Raw genomic sequence first — 21,903 nt, 5'->3', positions numbered from 1 at the left:
CAGATTCCTCTGAAGAAGTGGGCTGTGCCCCCGACAGCTCACGATCCCGTCTCTACTTTGTGTTAGTCTAGTGCTGCAGGGCTATTTGTTGGTTTGGGGGGGAGGGTTAAGTTGACTCAGCCCTCCAGAGTGTCTTCCATCGGCTGTTTAGATTGGACTCCTCGGTTAGCTAGAGCTCGCTATGACGGACAAGCGGTAACAGCGGCACTGGCTCAGCAGCTTGGAGTTTGTTCTCTGTCTAGACACATTGAAAGCCGGACCCCTACAAATGGCCAAAACAAAGACCCCCAGGAACCTGGGAGGCTATTCAGAGTGATGCAGGAATGGGGGGCGGGAAACTGTTCGCAGGCACAGCCTTAGGGCAAGGCAGTTGCCTTGGGCCCTGAGCTACGCACAGGGCTGAGCCGTTAACGAGGGCCGTGCACTGCGCAGGACACCACAGTGAATTCCCCAGCCCAGAGCTGGCTGCACACACAAGGGCTGTGTCTAGACTGGCCAGTTTTTCCGGAAAATCAGCCGCTTTTCCGGAAAAACTGGCCAGCTGTCTACACTGGCTGCTTGAATTTCCGCAGAAGCACTGACTTCCTACTGTAAGAAATCAGTGCTTCTTGTGGAAATACTATGCTGCTCCCATTCGGGCAAAAGTCCCTTTTACGCAAAACTTTTGCGCAAAAGGGCCAGTATAGACAGCTGAGATTTGTTTTCTGCAAAAAAGCCTCGATCTTGAAAATGGTGATTGGGGCTTTTTTGCACAAAAGCGCGTCTAGATTGGCCACAGACGCTTTTCCGCAAAAAGTGTTTTTGCAGAAAAGCGTCTGTGCCAATCTAGACGCTCTTTTCCAAAAATGCTTTTAACGGAAAACTTTTCCGTTAAAAGCATTTCCGGAAAATCATGCCAGTCTAGACGTAGCCCAGCCACGTTAGCTGGGCCAGGCCAGCTGCCAGCAAAGCTTGGGAGGAGCGGAGCAGGTTGTAGGACCCACGCCCGTCTAGCGGGGGAATTAGTTCAGATCCTACGAGCTGCTGGAAAGTGGCGCAGCCTGCCGGTGTGAAGCACACAGCCCCGCCTACGGCTCTGATCTGGCCCTTTATCTGAGGGAGCTTCCCCTGCTGCTGCCCCCTTCGCAGGGCTGCAGAACACTCCCCTGTCCTGTAGTTCCCTTGCTTGCCCAGGTGTGCTGCAAGCGAGGGACATAGAAGGGAGGCTGCAAACTTCAGCTCACTGACAAAACGCCGTGGGAGGCGGGGCCCCGTGCTGCTGAGTACACCCCATCCACCGGCCGGGCCCGGGGCCCCACTCCCGGCATCCTGCCGTGGGCCCCGCAAACCCTTCAGGACTGGTCCGACTCGAAGTAAGACACCATCCCTCTGCCAAAGGGCTTCCAGCCTAAAAGCAGACGCTGGCCACGTGCTGCTTGCATTGCTATTGCTTGGGCACCATCAGCGTGAGGCTGGTTAAGGAGGGATTGGAATGAAGGGAGGCTGTTCCGAGCTGGAGTCGCTGCAAGGAGGGGATGCAAGGGCGAGATGCAGGCTGCTGGTTAGTGTCACATCAAAAGCCATATGTAGGCTGCGGGGGTTAAATTTGTATTCCTCTAGGCCAGCCATGAGCCCTGCTGGCAAAAATACCAGCTGTTCTTTATCAGCCTCAGTCCCCTGTGCTTGCTAGCTGAGAACCGCGTATGGAATAAATAACATGACCTTGGTATCTTCGCCCCGGGGGAACGTTGAGTGGCCTTGGGCCAGCTCGCGGACACTCAGTAAACAGCTACAGGGCTACGTCTACACTGGCAGCTTCTCGTGCAAGAATGGTTTTGCAGAAGAGTTCTTGCGCAAAAAGTCTTCCACAAGAGTGTGTCTACACTGGCATGTGCTTTTGCACAAGAGCATTCTTGGCAGTGTGGACGCTCTCTTGTGCAAGAAAGCTCTGATGGCCATTTTAACCATAGGGGTTGCTTGCGCAAGAAATTCATGTTGCCTGTCTACACTGCCCTCTTGTGGAAGAGCTCTTGCGCAAGAGGGCTTATTCCTCTTGGGGAGAGGAATAACTCTTCGGCTGTGTCTAGACTGGCCAGTTTTTCCGGAAAATCAGCCGCTTTTCTGGAAAAACTTGCCAGCTGTCTACACTGGCCGCTTGAATTTCCACAAGACCACTGACTTCCTACTGTCTGAAATCAGTGCTTCTTGCGGAAATACTATGCTGCTCCCGTTAGGGCAAAAGTCCTCTTGCGCAAAGCTTTTGCGCAAAAGGGTCAGTGTAGACAGCTCAGATTTGTTTTGCGCAAAAAAGCCCCGATCGTGCAAATGGCGATCGGGGCTTTTTTGCGGAAAAGCATCCGTGCCAATCTAGACGCGCTTTTCCGCAAAAGTGCTTTTGCGGAAAAGCATCCATGCCAATCTAGATGCTCTTTTCTACAAATGCTTTTAACGGAAAACTTTTCCGTTAAAAGCATTTGCGGAAAATCATGCCAGTCTAGACGTAGCCTTCTGGAAGAAGCCCTGTTTTACAACACTATATTGTAAGTTTACTTGTGCAGGAACACGCATGCAGTGTAGACAGCAGGCAAGATTTTGTGCAAAAACGGCAGTGTAGACATAGCCCTAAAGTATAGGATCACTGGGAGTCCCGTGTCTGGTCAGTCTCACAAGGGACCTAGACCTCAGAGGGTGCCCTGGATCCCCCCAGCTAGAGCAATGTCCACTGTAGCCTGGTGCGAGGTACCCGGAATGGGACTCCCTGCAGACCGAAGGGACGTAAGCATTTCCAAGTGCCTGTGGCTTGCTTTTATGCATTGCTCTGCCTATGCTTGGCGTATTACTTTGCAGTAGCTGTGTAACCATCTGGCAGTACTAAGCCTGTAATAGTAGTGATGCAATGAGAGGAATAATAGCAACTATCCCTAATTGACTCTGGCTTGAAGCGAATCTACAACCCTGTTGGGCCCTGGCCCTGTGAGCTGACAGCTAGGAGATCCGAGGCAGCTAGACAAGAGCATCCCATCTAGCCACAAAGGAAAAATAAACCGCCCAACATCACCAGAGCACAACAGTTGCTGTTGGCCGGCTGGCTGTGGCATAGCACGTGGGGATTTTGCTGCACAAGAGATGTGCAAGCCATGCAAATGCAGCGAGTGTTTTATAGCAGACTGCTAGATGGCACCATTGCTCTTTTATTCTCCTTGCAAGCACGCCAGGGAGAGAGGAGAGAGAACAGGGCCTGGATGCTGGAGTTACTCGGGCAGAAAGTGCTCTGGGTCACACATGACCACATGGGCAGAACCTCCTCCTTATGTTTCGTCAGAAAGGCAGCCCAGTGTCCCTAAGCCCACTGTAAAATCACCTTTGTTGCCTCGGAGTGGTACGCAGAAGTTTCCGATGGGGAAACTTGGGAGCTAACGCCCTCTAGGTCATCTTGCAATGGAAGCCTATCCATTCATCTAATAACTACTCCTCTAATAATGCCATTCATCGGAAGACGTGGGTTGTGTCCACGAAAGCTCATGCCACCATCTATATGTTTTGTTAGTCTCTAAGGTGCTGCAAGATGATTCGTCACTTAAGTTTTTCCAGTTACAGACTAACTTGGCTACCCCTCTGAAGCTAGAGGACGTAGCAAACAAATATCCACCATCCGTTGACTCCTCTTCTTGATAGATTGCTGAGAGAACCAATGGGAAACAAGACAATTGTGCCAGTCATTTTTTTTCAGCACTAGCAGCGGTTGCAACCCTGGCAGACAATTGACACACACACTTTTAAGTTGATTGTCTGTACTGCACAGTTGATAAGCCCCTTCATCAAGGACTGGTCTCACTGGCCGCTTGGTAGCTGTAAGGAATCTCTCTTTGGGTATGTCTACACAGCAAAGTTATTTCGAAATAACTTTCCTAGCGTCTACACAAGCCAATTATTTCGAAATTAATTTGAAATAGCGGAGGGCTTATTTCGAAATTGGTAAACCTCATTCCATGAGGAATAGCGCCAATTTAGAAATTGCTCTTTCGAAATAAGCGCTGTGTAGATGCTTATTTCAAAATAGGGGGGCCTCCAGCTCTTCCCAGGGTGCCCTGCTGGCTGCCCTGGCCACAAGGTAACTTCTGACCTGATGCCCTGCCAGAACCAGTTCCGGCTGGCTTTAAATGTGATTCAGCGTCCAATCAGTGTGGACGCGCTATTTCGAAATAGCAAAAAGCTATTTCAAAATGCATTTTCTATGTAGATGCATTATTTCAAAATATCTTATTTTGAAATAACTATTTCAAAATTAGCTATTTCGAAATAACAGTGTAGTGTAGACATACCCTTTGTGTTTCCCATGTTGCTTGAAGTACAATTGTCCTGCAAAGTGTGGGGAAACCACTGCTCATTGGGTGTTAATATACAGCTCTTGTAAATGGCTTTTTACCAGTAAATCAAGACACTCTAGAAAGTATTGTTATGGGCATGGAAGGGAAGTGACTATCTCAAGGCCAATCAGGGAGCTAAGTAGCAGATCTGGGATTAGAACTCTTGTTTCCTGAGTGCTTGGCCAAGGTGCTTGCCACTAGGCCGTTCTACCTAGAGAAGAGCCCTCATTCAAGTCAGTGAGAGTGCACAGATGCAACCAAGTCCCAACCCTGCCCTGCAAAATCTAGTGTTGCAAGCTGAGCTCGCTTCTTGTGCTCCATCTCCAATCCCAGGTGGAGTTGGTAGGACCCACAGTTAAAGGGGGTACCTGTAAATTCGAGCTGGCGTTGTGTGAAGTCACTGAGGTGCAATGAATGTGGGAGCACAGGGTGGTGTTTCTAGCACCTACTTTCTCAGGGCAAACCCCACTTCAATGCTAGTTAGTGGCATTAGAAAACCGAAAGAATCCACCATGCCCCATTTAACCCAGCACACTGGGAGATTGCTCTCCCTAATTTGGACACCAAGCTTGTTGGCTTCTAGTGCCTACTTGTGCCCATAACGCAAGTGGACCACAAGTTGAATATGAGGCAGCAGTGTGATGCTGTTGCAAAAAAATCAAACATGATTCTGGGATGCATTAACACATGTGTTGAGAGCAAGACACGAGAAGTCATTCTTCTGCTCTACTCTGCGCTAGTTAGGCCTCAGTTGGAGTATTGTGTCCTGTTCTGGGCACCACATTTCAAGAAAGATGTGGAGAAATTGGTGAGGGTCCAGAGAAGAGCAACAAGAATGATGAAAGGTCTAGAGAACATGACTTGTGAAGGAAGGCTGAAAGAATTGGGTTTGTTTAGTTTAGAAAAGAGAAGATTGAGGGGGGACATGATAGCCATTGTCAGGTATCTAAAAGGGTGTCATAAGGAGGAGGGAGAAAACTTGTTCATCTTGGTCTCTGAGGATAGAACAAGAAGCAACGGGCTTAAACTGAAGCAAGGGAGGTTTAAGTTGGACATTAGGAAAAAGTTCCTAACTGTCAGGATAGTCAAACACTGGAATAAATTGCCCAGGGGGGTTGTGGAATCCCCATCTGTGGAGATATTTAAGAGTAGGTTAGATAAATGTCTATCAGGGATGGTCTAGACAGTACTTGGTCCTGCCATGAAGGCTGGGGACTGGACTCGATGACCTCTCGAGGTCCCTCCCAGTCCTAGCATTCTATGATTCTAACTAGGAGTTACCAAGTGAAATTAATAGGTAGCAGTTTTAAAACAAACAAAAGGAAGTTTTCCTTCACACAGCACGCATCAACTTGTGGAACTCCTTGCCAGAGGCTATTGTGAAGGCCAGGACTTTAACAGGGTTCATAAAAAGAACTAGATGAATTCATCAGTGGCTGTTAGCCAGGATGTGTAGGAATAGTGTCTTTAGCCTCTGTTTGTCAGAGGCTGGGAATCACTTGATTCCTGGTTCTGCTCATTCCCCCTGGCATTGGCCACTGTCAGAAGACAGGACACTGGGCTAGCTGGACCTTTGGTCTGATCGTTCCGATGTCCCAAATCACAAGTCTTCAGGCCCTTCTCTCCGAGACCCTGCTCCATGGTCCCACAGTTCTCACTCTTCAGGCAAATGCCCCAACTTTCTCTTGGTCACTGGGTTTTGCCCTCTGTCCTATTTTGACCTGTGTAGCATAAACTGCTTTCTCCTCACCCTTTTGGAGCCACCGGTGCGAGGCAGAGATGAGCCAGCAGGGGGTGCTGCTTGAATGCTGTATCCTGCAGGTGTTGCATGGCAGGCAGGCTGCCTAACCTATTCCTGGGTTTCCAAACAAGTCTTTTGGAGAGTTGGGAAAGCACACAATGTGCTGGGTTTTGCACATTGTATTAGTATTGCACATTGCGTTATAGTATTTTACTTTCCATCAGGGCCTCCTGCACAGTGAGTTCTGACATGCAGAGCTGGCTCCGAAGGGCTGTGCTTTCATCTATATTCTTAACCCTCGAACACCGAAGGATGCTTTTGAGATTTGGAGGAGCGCTCATGTTTGTTTCCAGCAGAAGGAATTGCTTGTAAGTGACATAGGAGCTGGACTTATAGTGTTTGATTACCCTGATCAAACACTGGGCATGGCTGGTTAAGCTTGGCTCCAGATCCTCACTGTGGGTGCAGTAACTCATGGTTTTCAAGTGGAACAGAAGGTTCCTCCCTTTGTGGATTCCTGGAGGAGTGGCCTCTGATGGACGTCCCAGTAGGTGATGGTGTTTCTCGTGCTTAGAAGTGGGTATGGAGGACCAGGACTTGTCCGGTGTCCCCAACTCAGTGTGAACTTGGCAAGTGGCTGCACCTGTCTGCCTCAGTTGCCTCATCTGCAAAATAGGGATATTGATACTGATGAGTGTTTTGTTGATGGTTAATTTTTAAAGAGCTAGGAATTTTCCGTTTGACTAAATGAGAACTTTGCAGGCAGTGTCTTGCTTACAGCCGAAAGCTGGCTTTTGGAAGAACCAAAACACGACAGAGTTTGGCTTTCCTAGGGGGAAAAATGAACTTCAATTTCCCATGGAGGGCGGGGTGGGGATTTTCCCCAACCAGTCCCAGCTGTTATATTAATGATCCCAGAGGAGTTCAAGTTCTGAATGCACGTTAAGAAATTCTGCCATGGTGATTCTTGAGACCTAAGATTCACTTCACCAGGCGCATTCCGGTCGTCTTGATTTGCTCCTTTTTAAGCCAGTGTTTGGTCTGAATGTGGTGCCATGTTGCTGTTTCGAACAAAGTATCAAATCTTCTGACGGGGTGTCAGAAAACGGGGCCATTTAGCCACTCGTGATATTGGACACCAAGTGGCGTAAGGGGGAGAGAAGAAGACTCCCATTGTGGGGAAGTTTTTACTTTTCTGATACAATGAGTAAAAAGTATGTGACTAAAGGGCAGATTATAAACACAGACAACCTGAAAACCAGGAGGAAGAAGTGATGCAGAGCTAACTCTCTATTGAGGCTCTTATCCTGTGCCCATCATCATGGTATCTGGGCGCAGGGTGACCAGACATCCCAATATTAGGGGCTTTGTCTTATGTAGGCAACTAGTGCCCCCTCATCCCCAAAAAAGTGTCCTGATTTTTCACACTTGCTATCACCTGCCCTATCTGGGTGCTTTCCAGTGATGCATAAAACTAGGGATGTTGGAAGTTCTCCATGACTTTGCATGTTCTGAAACGCTTCTCCCACCCCACAGGAAGTAGCTTGTAGTGTGTATGTGTGTTGAGGACACTAGGGGTCAGTTTGCATCCAAGGCAAGATCTCCTTTTGCCTGCAGTTTAAGTAGTGAGGGTCTGCCACCCATGCAGAGCAAAGTAGGCATCACCCTCCCCCCATGCAAGAGGTAACATTCATCGTAGAAGCAGGTGCGGGGAAGATGGTTTCATCTGCAGCGGGGACAAAGCACTGTGGTTGGTAGCAACCAGCCAACAGAAACTCCCGAAGCTCGTGCTCCAAAGTAAGTTTTTTGCATTTTGATTGCAGACTCGCCTTTGGAACGGCCATGAAGCTAAGGCCCAGGTTTGGGAGTCAGGACTCCAGGGATCTATTTCTCCACTGCAACTTTGGGCAAGTCACATGCCCTCTCTGTCCCCCATGCCCCCTCTCTTGAGCTGCAAAATGTGGATAGTTTCAATGGAGACAGCCAAGGTAACTTATTAAGGCCTGTAATGTTCTTGATGATCCTTGGCAGGAAGGGAAAAGGGGCAAAGGGCTCTCATTCCTTGTGACCGTGTCGCTCTTGATATGCTAGCGTTATTTCAAAATAACTAGCGTTATTTCAAAATAACAGGCTTCTAATGCCAGAATGATGAACCCTCATTTCATGAGGAATAACACTGGTTTCGAAATAGGATTAGCATGGATGCTCCACTGCTGCTATTTTGAAATCGCTCCTCCCCAGGCCCATGCAAAGTAATTACTTCCCAGTGCTTCCTGGGGCTCTAAATTGAGGCAGCGCATCCACATTAGGGGAGACTGCCTCAGACAAATTTCAAGGCTTCCCTGTAGTGGGGACGTACTATTTCGAAATAGTGATTTCGGGAGTTATTTCGAAATAAGTTATTTCCAATCACCCTGTTCGTGTAGACGTAGCCTAAGTTAATCCATGCTGGGGCTGGAAGATGGCAGCGAAGAGTGGTTCTTTCTAACCCTTGAGTCCTCCAGATCTACGGCTCGGCTCTGCTCCTTTCTGCAGCCCCTCCATACCTCCCGGCTTTTGCTCATTTCACTGGGTGTGATCAGCACCTCGCCCTCCCTCCCCCCGGCCACTTGGGTGCCAGTCTGCAGTGAAATGGGGATGAGGCGCTTGGATTTGCGGGCTCTCTGCTGGTCAGACTAGGTCACCTTGTCTGGTTGCCACGGGCTCCCCCTCGAGGACAGTCCCCTCACGGTCCCCTGAGGGAGCGATTGTGACCCCTGGCTCTGGAGGCCCAGGCGGCCTGCACAAAGAAGGTAAAGGCAGCAGAAGCATTTAAACAGAGGCTGGCATGGTTCGGGCCCCTGCCGTAGTCTCCGTTAGCGCATGCACTAGCTAGCTGCTCTGAACGCCTTCCAATATGCTCCTTAGAACGCTAGTATCCAGAACAGCCTGCTGGGAATAGGACTGTGCCATCCACACGCCAACTGCTGGCTACCCCATTTGGCAGGGCTGCTGTGTCTCACTCTGAGCAGCATTAGCCACCGCTCCCTTGGATGGAGGCACCAGCTTTGCATTCCCACCGGAATCTGTCCAGGTGACGCCGTAAAACTCTTGAGCATCTTGAGAGGAGCGATCGTTCTCAAAGCCGGGTGAGGGGGCGGCGCTGGAACATCGCTGTCATTTTGCCTGTGTTGGTGTCAGACCTGTGAGCGGGGATGGAAGAAAGCCGGACTTTGGAGACCAGGGGGCTTGTCTTGTCTTGTACAAACCCCACCGATTTAATCGGTGGAAATTCCTGCCCCACGATCTCTGGAGGCTAAGAGCTTAGCAGGGAATCGGTTTGGGCCTGATGTTGAGGCCCGGGACAAGAACTTAGGATAGACCCATTGCTCACTTGTTACATTTTGGAACAGGCAGTTTCCTGTGTTTCCCCTCACACTAGGCACACGTGCATTGTAAATCATCAGCGCCCCTTGTCCTCAGTCCCACTCCTTTGCTAGGATCCTACAAGGAACATCACTGAGCAGACCACTGCTGTGCTGACACGCTGCCTCTCAGGCTAATCGGAGCTGTCTCCTTGTGTGAAATTGTAGGGCTGCTTTAAGGCCCAAAGGGTTAAAGACGTTTGTAAGCTTTCACGCTCCACCCGTAAACAGTAGCGGGCAGGTTCGGAATTCTTTATAAACAGGGTTTTTTTCGGTTACTAAAGCACGTGTTCCAATGCAAATATTGACTAAATGCAGGAAACTAAAACACCGGCTGAGTGATTAATGATGCTATGCAAACTTATACAGACAGTATCAAAGTCTCTCTCCTTTCGGAGTCAAAATATCCCTGTCTCTTCTTTCAGAGCAACCTTTCTGAGAAGGAAATAGTTAATTTTATTCTGCCCTGATGTGACTGGCATTCAGTGGTCCTTTTTCTAACAAGCTCAGAGAGAGAGGATCGAAAAGAAAGATGAAATGCAGCTTTTGTTGGAGGTTTTTGGAACCCTGCACTTCGGTTGGTTAGCAGTGGATGCTTTGGCTGGCCAGTTGACCAGACACCTGCTGCTTGGAACTTCGTTAGTTACAGCCTGGTAACTAGTGTTTCTCAACCTTTTTTTATAAAGTACCCCTTTAAAAAAATAAATAAGTACCCCTAGGACCTACAGTTTTCAGACACGCTATTTTTTTTTTTTTATCATTGCAACATAATTTGTTTAAACAACTTAATTGTAGCTGGGCAGGCGATGATATTTTTGGGTGTAAAAAGAACAAAAATAATAAAGCGCTGTAAAACTTAAAACAAAAATTCAGTTTTTGCCAAATTTCAGTTGTTGACGTACTCCCCTCCCCCCCCCCCCAGGTATCTCTAAGGGTACTTGTACCATTGGTTGAGAAACACTGGTCTAGTTGGATCCTTTCTCCATAGATGGAGCAGGTTTGGGTGGATCCAGTTTAGCTGATTTCAGGATTTGGTGAAAAGCTGAGAGTGTGACAGGATAGGAGGCAAACAGTAGTGCAGAAAGTCAAGCCACAAGGAAAGGGAACTCCAGGCAGGCTCTCGCATGCTTTTGCGCTGCTGGTGACTGACTCTCTTTGATGGCAGGCTGAGGCCTGGATGTCATAAGGTGGTGACTTTCAACATTCACAGGAAACAACAAACTTCCTTAAACAAGTAATAGAGATGTAGCCATGTTAGTCTGGTCTTGTTGAAACAAAAGACAGGACTATGCAGCACTTTAAAGACTAACAAGATGGTTTATTAGGTGATGAGGTTTTGTGGGCCAGAAAGCATAGTCCTGTCTTTTGTTCCTTAAACAAGGGCATGGCCAGCCGGCTTTCCTCCGAAGAAGGTCTTTCAGGTAACTCAAGTTCTGTTGCTGAGCTGCCAGGTTTAGGGAATGAGGAAGAAAACTCCCCCTGCCTTTAAAAATCTCTTTACAAACCCCAAAGGGAGAGGAAGTGGGCAGCTGAGTTCATGATTTTGTCCACCAGTTAGGCCTAATATTCGTCACCCCAATTTTCACTGGTTCAGTTCTAGCTCCGTATCCCTTGTTGGTGTTTAACAAGCCCAGTTTCCACATCCTTGGATTGTATCAACATGGCTGGTTTTCGTTTGGGCTGATTGAATCAGTCTAGTTCTCTGGCACCTGTTTGTAACCCGCTTGAGTGAAAATAACTTGCCCTGCTGTTCCAGGGTAAGTTTATTAAGCAGGCAAAAGTTAGAGATCCGTTGTTGTGATTGTGACCGTTCTCTATTGTTGTGACAGTTCTCCCAGCTGTCTGTCCACCCGTTCTCTCTCTAGGACAAGGACCATCTTTGTTTTTGTGGTTTTGTTCTGTTGGTACAGTGCTTAGCACGTTGGGTCTCTGCTCTGCTCTGCCTTGGAGCCTCCAATGTCGCCCCCGCCAAATCAAATCAAATACTGGAATTCACTTCCTGCCTCTGCCATGGTTGACCTGCCCAAAGCCACACTCTACTCTCTGGGGGGAACCTTGCCCCTGAGCTGGCTAAAGGCGACCCCTTAAGGCCACAGTGTAGGGTGAAGTGGGACTTGAGCGTGGCATAGGCCTTGCGCAGGGATGCGTGGCAGCGTAGCAGCCATCTGCACTGCAGATTCTCTGTGAAATGGTCCTAATGACACTTCCTACCCCTCTGCCGCGTGGCAAAGCTCCTCAAAGCGTTTGATGGTCTCGCCAACAGTTCTGCAGGGTGGTGGGGCAGGCTAGTACTGAGCAGAGACCTCCTCTGTCAACCCACAGGCCATAAACCCACATCCCTCAGGGGAGGAGTTCACCCAGCCTGCTTGGGTTTAGCCAGATACTTCATCCCAGGGGGAGATTAAGCCTCTTTTGTTCACTCTGGGGATTTGTTAATTTAACACCCAGAAATGTAACCACCACTGGGCAGATTTGAACCTGGGACCTCTGGAGCTGAGTACAGGAGCCCCTACCCTCTCAGCTAAAAGCCAGCTGGATCCCAGCCTATGCTGTAGAGGTCTCTTGGTCTTAATTGCTGCTCTGGTCTAGGTGCCACTGCATGGAAACCACACTAGGGCTATGTCTACACTGGCGGGTTCAGCCTGTAACAATGTTTGGGATTCTTCCATCCCAAGTGCAGGACTCTACACTTGTCCTTGTTGAACTTCAACAGATTTCTTTTGGCCCAATCCTCCAATTTGTTTAGGTCACTCTGGACCAGTGGTCCCCAACCTTTCAGGGCTGACGGGCGTCTGGCGGTGGGGCCGGTCACGCGCCACACGCCCGGGGCCAGCACCGCACATGTGCCATGCGCCCAGGGCAGGGGCCTCCCAAGCGCCGCACGCCCAGGGCCAGCACTGCGCATGTGCCACGCGCCCGGGGGCAGGGCCGGCCCAGATCATTCCGCGGGCTCACATAAATGCTCCGGTGGGCACCATGGGGTCCGCGGGCACTGAGTTGGGGACCACTGCCTGGACCCTATCCCTGCCCTCCAGTGTATCTACCTTTCCCTCTAGCTTAGTGTCATCTGTAAACTTGCTGAGGGTACAATCCATCCCCTCACCCAGGTCATTTAATAAAGGTGTTGAACAAAACCAGCCCTAGAACCAACCTTTGACAACCCTGTTTGAAACCAACCACCAGCCAGACATTGAGCTGTTGATCACTATCTGTTGAGCCGGACAACCCAGCCAGCTTTCTGTCCACCTCACAGTCCATTTATCCTATCCATGCTTCCTTAACTTGCTGGCAAGAATCCTGCGGGAGACCATATCAAAAGCTTTACTAAAGTCAAGATATATCACATCCGCCGACTTCCCCATGTCCGCAGAGCCAATTACCGCAGCAGAGAAGGCAGTCAGGTTGTGTTGAGTGAAATCTCTGATTACATATTTACTTCAGAGCACTAGCCATGACATGCCACTGGCGTTTCAATTGTGCTTATTCTGTCAGAGCAAGCACCCTGTTTGATTGCTAGCTATATTTCTATTCCTGGATATGAGCTCTTTAAACTGAAGCGAACTGTTGTCATGATTAGGTTTTGGTTCGGATATTTGCTTAGTAAGGGTTGGTAAACCTATTAATGCTGCCTAAATAAGAGAACCAGCAAACCATGGAAAAGTCTGTCTTCCCCTTCACCACCCGTATTTTTCCCTCAAAATCTTGGCTTTCAAGCTCTCGCCATTACTGAGAGCGTAAAGATTTGGAGAAATGGGTGGGAAAATGCCACACTTAATTGAGTTCTGAGCAGCTGTGGTACAGCTGGATGGGGGAGCAGTAGGGAAAATACATGCTCTAGTGCTTGAGTCAGGAACTCCTAATCTTGACTCTGATGTATCGTTGAGTCACTTAGGGCAAAATTTCCAAAGGGAAAAGTGGTGTGATTTTCCCCACCCATCGCTTTGAAGGGCAGGGACTGAGGCACCTAAGCCCTGATTTTTGGAGATGTTCGGAACCGGCAGCTGCCAGTGGTTTCAGCTGGGGTCATGGATGTTCCACATTCCTGATAGGCCCAAGCTTTCTCAGGTGGGGCATCCAAGCATCAATGCCATCCTTGACATGCTTGGTCCTTCTGTGCATGCACAATAGGGTCACCCCACCTGCCTCCCAGGGCTGGCCTGAGATGGATCTAGCTAAGAGACCGTATCCTGCTCCCTCGGCTCACCCCAGGGGTGGCTGGCATGTGTAAGGAGAACTGAATTTGTCTCAGAGTTTGTGAATCAAGTCATAGGGAGCAGCTTTGTTCAGATACTCTCCCCAGGTGTCCGAAAGCTGGAGGAACCTGTCTTATAGAACCATAGAGCTGGAAGAGACCTTAAAAGGGCATCAAGTCCAGCCCCCTACCCAAGGCAGGACCAATCCCGACTAAATCAACCCAGCCAGGGCTTTGTCAAGCTGAGACTTAAAAATCTCTAGGGATGGAGATTCCACTACTTCCCTAGGTAACCCATTCCAGTGCTTCACCACCCTCCTAGTGAAAAAGATTTTCCTAATATCCAACCTGGACCTCTCCCACCACAACTTGAGACCATTGCTCCTGGTTCTGCCATCTGTCACTTCTGAGAACAGCCTTTCTCCATCCTCTTTGGAATTTCCCTTCAGGAAGCTGAAGGCTGCTATCAAATCCCCCCTCCCTCTTCTCTTCTGCAGCCTAAATAGACCCAAGTCCCTCAGCCTCTCCTCCTCTCTTCTAACCAATTCTTGTTTGTCTTCAGAGCATGCTGATTATTAAGGAAAAAGACCTCAAACACTAAGGAATGAGACCTGAACACTTTCTCAGAGGGGCAGCTGTGTTAGTCTGTATATGCAAAAACAACGAGGACTCCTTATGGCATGTCTACACTAGAAAATTATTTTGAAATAACTTTCTCTGAAATAAAACCCCTCGAAATAATAATTTCAAAATAGCATGCCCACGCTACGGGGAAGCCTCGAAATGAGTCCGAGACAGGCTCTCTTAATATGGACACCCTACCTCGACTTAGAGCCCCAGGAAGCACTGTGGAATAATTATTTCAAAAGGCCCTGGGGAGTCGATATTTCGAAATAGTGGCCATGCAGATGCGCCGCCGCTGCTATTTCAAAATAACTATTTCAGAATTAGCGTTCTCCCTCGTGGAAAGCAGGAGTTATTTCAAAATAACCAGCCCCTTGTTTTGAAATAATGGGCTTGGTCGTGTGGACGCTCCGCTTGTAATTTCGGAATAAGGGGAGTTAATCCTATAACTCCGTAGTGCAGACCAGAGCTTAGAGACTAATCACTTTATTAGGGCCTCAGCTTTCGTGGGTAAAACCCACTTTATCAGATGAATTGGAGTGGCAAGGGCAGAGGCAGGGCTATATCTATAAATACTAATAGAACACAAGAGGGGAGCTAAGTACGAAGTGTACGAGGCCAATTCAATCAGGGGGGACAAGATGAAAGGCAACACCACTGCAAGTGGCATCTGGGGAAGTGGAAAAGCGTCCGTGCCAATCTAGACGTGCTTTTGTGCAAAAAAAGCCCCGATTGCCATTTTCACGATCGGAGCTTTTTTTTGTGTAAAACAAATCTGAATTGTCTACACTGACTCTTTTGCACAAAAGCTTTGAGCAAAAGGACTTTTGCCAGAACGGGAGCAGCATAGTATTTCCGCAAGAAGCACTGATTTCAGACAGTAGGAAGTCAGTGTTCTTGCGGAAATTCAAGCGGCCAGTGTAGACAGCTGGCAAGTTTTTCCGCAAAAGCAGGCGCTTTTGCGGAAAAACTTGCCAGTCTAGACACAGCCAAGCTGTCTGAGCTGAGCCTAGGAACCTAGATTGGCCGGTTCATTCTTTCTTCGCTGATGCTTGCAGGGCTGGTTGTCAGAAGCCAGCGCAATGGCTTGGCTGTAGGGGAATGAGACGCCAACTGCTTTCTCTGAGATGAGCTGGGAAGCCCCAGCTGAGATCAGGGCCCTGTTGTGCGACCTGCTGCCCAAACGCCGTGAGAATCAGTGCCCCTCCCAAAGAACTTGAAATCGAAACCGACGAAAGAGCGGGATGAGACAGGCACCAAGCAGGGAAAGTAACACACCCAAGGTGCCCCTGTGGGTTAATCGCAAAGCCGGGAACAGATCTCCAGACTCCTGACGCAGGCTAGTTCCCTCAACATTCTACTCTAGCTCCTCTCCGGGTTGCATTCTGGTTGGCACAGGGTTATTTTTGGTTTATATTTGTGTTTTAAGCCACTTGAAAAAAATCTAAACTTTGCAGCTCAGCAGAACAAGTGTGTCACTTCCCCCAAAGTGATGTTTGGAGGAGTTAGCATGTAGATTGTTTTCTACTTCCTGTCATTCTTTAAAACAAATACAGATCAGTATCTTTGTCTACAAGCTCATAAACACTTGCCAATGAGCACTAGTGGGAATAAGTGCAGTACACCAGACACCTTACCGTAATCAGTCTGCACCTGAAACAAGAACCTCAAACCATTTCATGCAGCCTAGCCAATTACATTTCTTGTATCCCCTGGAGATAAGCTAGTGCAGGTTGAACCTCTCTAGTCTGGTACACTTTGGTCTGGCAACCTCCGTGGTCCGGCATGATTTTTAATTAGCCAGATGTCCACTTATCAGATTAGCCAGATGTCCGCTTAATTAGCCAGATGTTCACTTATTATCTGGCCAAGTTTCCTGCGGTCCCAAAAAGTTTAAAGCTACCAGTCCTGTCTCTGTGTTCTGTGCTGTTATTTTGCTCTAATTTACCCCTCAATGTCTTGTAAGAGCCCAGGAAGTGGAAGTGTTTGTAATGCTGCTAGACAATAGTGACCTCCCATGGTTCAGCAAATTCTCCTGTTTGGCACCGGTCAGATCCTGAGGATGCCGGATGAGAGAGGTTCAACCTGTAGTGGTCTTTCTGAGACTGTCTTCGCGACACAGCCGTTAGCGGCACGGCCGTGTTCCGGCAAAGGGCAGCGTTACTGCTATTTGTCAGCACTTGTATGAACAAAAATATTTCCACCCCTACGAGCTGGGTGCACGGTGTGGGTGGGAGAGCGCTTCTGCCGACAACGCACCGTGCCAGTGCACATCTTTTATCTTGGGGGAGGGTCAAAGGGGGTTGAGCATTTGCAGGCCTGCCAATTAGAAAACCCCCTTTGCCCCCTCCTCCCCACCAGGCCTGGGGCCTCAAAAGGGCCCAGGGCTTCTGGCTGTTGCTATTGCGGCAGCCGGAGCCCCAAGCCCTGGAACTTGCTGCCGGAGCGCCGCACCATGCGCTAAGGGATGTGGGCGCTGCGCTCCAGGCAGCACTTGGGGGCTGGCACGGTGCACTTTGGGCTGCCTCTGCCCTCTCTCCTTCTGCCAGAGGTCCCACCCTCCTGGGAGTCCAGAGCCCCCTCCCGCTTCCTTGCCCAGGGCCCACGGAAGAAGTTTTGTTCCTATCGAAAGAACAAAACAACCTAAGTTGAGACATCTGGAGAAGATGAGGCCAACAACGGTAAAGTGACTCTTTGCCCAAAATCCAACATACTGTGGCAGGAGTAGGACGTAGAGGACCAACTCCCAGAGCCTCCTCCTGCCGCTGAACCCCGACTCCTCCTAGATCTGGACGAGGGCCCCCGAGTCCAGACTAGGGCCGTAAGCGACTAGTCAACTATCGATAAGCATAATCTTGTCGGATAGTAGACTAATGAGGTGACTAGTCGCTTCCTCCCCCAGCATTGCTGCCTCTAACAGAGAGGCAGCAAGGAGGGGAGCAGGAGCTGGTGCTGGAGGGAGCCGGCTTAAAAGCTGGTTCCTCCCCCCAGCACCATCTCGGTGGGGGGAAGAGGAGGTAGAGGCACAGCGGGAAATGGCGCAAGCGGGGACAGAAGCGGCCTCTGCTCACATGGCTTCTGCTGCGATTCTGCTTTTGAAATGTACAAGAGTCCCGGTGGGCTCTTGTACGTTTCCAAGGCTCAGGGAGCAGGGCCAGTGTGGAGTGTGCTTCCTGCCTGGATTCCTTTTGAAACGTACATTTCAAAGACTCAAGCACCGCTGGGAGCGCAGGACCAGTCTCCTGCTGGCCCCGCGCTCCCAGTGGGGCTTCTGCTTTTGAATTGGTACCAAGAGCCCGGCAGGAAATCCCATCGACTCTTCGATTAGTTAAGTCGTCTGAATCTAATATCCCTAGTTCAGACTCCCAGGCCTGTACTCTCATTGCGAGGCTGCAGATGGGGCCTGCGCTTTTGAAGTGGAAGGATCTGCCGTCTAAACTGACTACTGGTGTAAAGGCCTAAGTAGGTGCAGGATGCAGCATGGGCCCGCCGTGAACAGCCCAGGGACTAAGACACGCACATAAGAACGGCCGTACTGGGTCAGACCAAAGATCCATCTAGCCCAGTATCCTGTCTGCCGACAGTGGCCAGCACCAGGTGCCCCAGAGAGGGTGGACTGAAGACAATGATCAAGCGATTTGTCTCCTGCCATCCTTCTTCAGCCTCTGACAAACAGAGGCCAGGGACACCATTTTATCCCCTGGCTAATAGCCTTTTATGGACCTAACCTCCATGAAATTATCTAGCTTCTCTTTAAACTCTGTTCTAGTCCTAGCCTTCACAGCCTCCTCTGGCAAGGAGTTCCACAGGTTGACTACACGCTGTGTGAAGAAGAACTTTCTTTTATTAGTTTTAAACCTGCTACCCATTAACTTCATTTGGTGTCCTCTAGTTCTTCTATTATGGGAACTAATAAATAACTTTTCTTTATTTGCCCTCTCCACACCACTCATGATTTTATAGACCTCTATCATCTCCCCCCTCAGTTTCCTCTTTTCTAAATTGAAAAGTCCCAGTCACTTTAACCTCTCTTCATATGAGACCCGTTCCAAACCCCTCATCATTTTCGTTGCCCTTTTCTGAACCCTTTCCAAGGCCAAAAAACCTTTTTTGAGGTGAGGAGACCACATCTGTACACAGGATTCAAGATGTGGGCGGACCATAGTTTTATACGGGGCAGTAAGAGGAGTCTGTGTTGGCAGGTCCCTTTGCAGGATTAGGCCATGACGTTCTAGGTAGCTTCAGAGGTGCAACCCCCCAGGGATGTCACAAAGGTCAGTCAGTCGGCGTTGGTGCAGCGCGCTGTAGCTCCAAAGTGGCATTGCTGGCATTGCTATTAACATGTCTGCCTGAGACCCGGGACCAGCAGCTCTGTGGCGAGGTTCCCCCTGTAGAGAAGTCCCTGACTTCACTCTCCACCAAGAGGGGCTTTCCAGAGTCCGCACTCACTCCAGCAGGAAGTTAGAGCTAAGTGGGGAACATCTGGATAGACGGGAAACGCGTCCCCCCCCCTTGTCTCTCAGCCACAGACGCCTCAATATTGCTTTGCTCAACCAAAAATAAATTGGAAAAGAAAATTGGACATTGCATCAATTTGGAGCAAGTTTATAAATTCTGCAGCTAAGCAATCCCAATAGAAAGTGATAGATCGCCCGTGAGCGCGCAGTCCCTGCGGTGATGTATAGCCGCATTAGCCGAAATGCCGTATTACATGATTCTGCTTTATTACCAGTGTTGGTGGCAGACAGAAAAACGGATTACACTTGAGATCAAATCGATAGGAACTTTATTTACTGGCCTTTTAAAAACATATTTCTGCACTTTATAAAAACATACGGTAGATGCTATTGATAGAGCTTGTCTGCTTGTTAAAAAGCAATTTACCCGCAGCGATTGTTTTTAAGCTGCAATTTACGACATTACTTTTTACCTACTCTTCCAGATTTCTGTTTTCATCCTTGCATTTGACGACTTCCTTAGAGGTTTCTTCGGGCTGTAACGTGATTCACTTTGGGAGGATGGACTCCGTGGGGTGGCTGAGCTTTATTCTTACTCCCTCTGGGTTTCTTCCGGCGTTTGATGGACGGTGCTGCCCATGTGTGGCGAACGCTGGGTCCCACGCCAAGGGCCTTGGCTGCATGTCGGATTAGCATGAATTTGGCAGTCGATAACCAGGTGAACTTCACGTACAGTCAGCTTGTGGCACCTGGGCTGACTCCTGTTTCAAACTCAGTGTCTTGGCCAGCTGGCTACAGAATGCTGGCTCCCGGGTACCAGCCTGGCCAAGGAGATCCAGCCACACCAAGGGAGTATGGGGGGGCGTCTTTTGAGCTCCCCGCCTCAGGGGCCAAAATGTTATGAGCTGGCCCTGTTTGGAGTGCACTTTAAAAAGGGGCAGACTGGCTTTACACCTCCAGGGGGCCATGGGGCTGTGCTGCTGTCGCTGTGTGCGGGCAGAAGGCAGATTTCGGAGCACTTCTTCCCGGCACGGCCCTGCAGTGTGGTCTGGCAGCTAGAGCCAGCCCCTGGGAGAATCCAGGGCTTGTAATCTAGCCGCTAGCTGCGCTGGCTGGCCGGGCGCCCTCAAAGTTCCCCCGTTGAGGACTGAAGAGGGAGGCGAGCGGCACAAGGGCTTTGCACTGCTCTCTGTGCCGGCGTGACACTGTAGCGGAGCTGGGGATAGGAGACAACGGAAGTAACAACGTCGGTCCAGATCCTCCACACAACCAGGGCCTGGAGGTTGGCACCCACTCTGGCCCCTGCACTTGAAGAGGAAACTGCTCTTAGCTCCCTTCAGACTGCAGCCTTTGGGCCAATCACCTTGCTCCCCCCATCTTGGAAATGGAGATAAACACAGGCCTGCCTCAGGGGACGGGAGCAAGGGGAGTCTGGGGCTTAATTAGCTGCGTGTGAAGCCTCCTAAGATCCGTGATGAAAGGCGCGAGAGAAGTGTGAAGTTTTTCCCCACGCGGCCTTGTTCCGCGGTGCGGGAACAGCAGGGCTGCTGGTGCCTTCTGTGATAAGAGCTTCCTGCCATGAGCCGGCGTGGCAGAAATGTCACTTTGCGTCTGTTGGACTGCCTCCACCTTGGCTGCACGGCCGCTTCACTGGACCGCACACACGGAGTGTTTCTCGTCGTCCTGCCTGGAGGGGGGAGGCCTATTAAGTCAACTCGTCCATTTCGCTGCTGCTTCAGGTGGGGGGGGCTGCGCACGCGAGACCGTGCACATTTAGGACAGCTGTTTGTGCCTGTTTGAAGCAGGGGCTGGTTTTTACTTTGATCCTCGTACACACGATACAGTAATCAAAGTTTGAACCGCCTAGGATGAAATAATTGCTTAACAATCCTGTAAGACAAAATGATTCCACAAATGACAATTAGGACTTGCGATATACAGAACAGATGCATTCAGTGTACCATATTATAATGTGCTAATACAAGATTGACAGCACAATAATAGGAGAGAACAGCCACTCTGCCTCTAATTCTAAACCAAATGTAAGGCTGTCCACAGGCCTCAAATCCTAGCAGGCTGTAAAATTAGAGGTAAGCAGCGCAAGGTTCAAAAAGACTCATTAGTAGGTTGGCTGTTTCAAAGGAGAGAAAATATCTGTCATAAGATTACTCGGAGGCTGGCCAGTGTCAGCCAGCAAATGCACAAACACTCAGGGTCTATGTGAGCGGGAGCATCTTCTAACAGAAATGCTGAAAAGAAAGTTACCAGAATATTTCTAGTGGCCTCAAACAGGTCGTAGCAGCTGCCTCTGCCATCCAACAGTGGAGCAGACATCTGCCAATCCGGTACGGTCGCCTGGAAACTCCTGCAGCCTGGTGTCAAGAAATTCAATGCGTCAGCTCCTGTTACTGTACAGGGCTGGATACGTTAACGAGACAACAGTGTCGGGAACCAAAGGAAATTAACACTGATATGAACACATGAGCGTAATTGGCGTTCCCCGTGGGCGTTGGGCAGTTCCCAAGCCCTAAATGGTACTGATGGGTGACAAGGGTGCCCCGTAGCGCTGTCTTTGGCAATTAAAGAAGCTGGCTTGTGCTTGCTTTTCTCCTCGGATCAATCAGGAGAGGGGGGACGTGCAAAAGTGGAGGCTGTCGCTCTCTCCGGAGCCCGGTCCAAGTGGTCCCTTTGGAGAGGAAGCGCAAGCTTGTGCGGCGGAAGTGGCTGGAGATGAGTTGCAGTGGGCAGGCAGCTAGCAGTGCTGATTGGCCATGTGGTGCATATAGGCCAGTGTCTCTTTGTGTGACTTCAGTCTCACTGTATTGAATCGATGAATCATAGAACCCTAGGTTGGAAGAGACCTCAGGAGTCATCAAGTCGAGCCTCCTGTCCAAAGCAGGACCAACCCCGACTCAATCATTCCAGCCAGGGCTTTGTCAAGCTGAGACTTCAAAACCTCTAGGGATGGAGATTCCACCACCTCCCTAGGGAACCCATCCCAGCGCTTCCCCACCCGCCTAGGGAAATAGTTTTTCCTAATATCCAACCTAGACCTCCCCCACTGCAACTTGAGCCCATTGCTCCTTGTTCTGCCACCTACCACCACTGAGAACAGCCTCTCTCCATCCTCTTTGGAACC

The 21,903-nt window shown here is 49.6% G+C and overlaps 1 protein-coding gene across 4 annotated transcripts in view; it reads left to right on the top strand.

Moving 5' to 3' along the window:
- Window positions 1–21,903, top strand: part of PEBP4 (phosphatidylethanolamine binding protein 4) — a 259,035-nt gene that overhangs the window by 40,390 nt on the left and 196,742 nt on the right. For 3 of the 4 annotated variants that reach the window (XM_075910840.2, XM_075910835.2, XM_075910836.2), the window contains one exon: window positions 7,911–8,075. The exons of the other annotated variant lie outside the window; for it this stretch is intronic. In XM_075910840.2, coding sequence (XP_075766955.2) covers window positions 7,911–8,075 — 165 coding nt within the window. The remainder of the gene's footprint in view (window positions 1–7,910; window positions 8,076–21,903) is intronic. 4 annotated transcript variants of the gene reach the window in all.

The sequence above is a fragment of the Pelodiscus sinensis genome, chromosome 28 (assembly GCF_052426305.1).
Source record: "Pelodiscus sinensis isolate ZL-2025 chromosome 28, ASM5242630v1, whole genome shotgun sequence".
NCBI classification, from domain to species: Eukaryota; Metazoa; Chordata; order Testudines; family Trionychidae; genus Pelodiscus; species Pelodiscus sinensis.
This window is presented reverse-complemented; position numbering and strand designations above follow the sequence as displayed.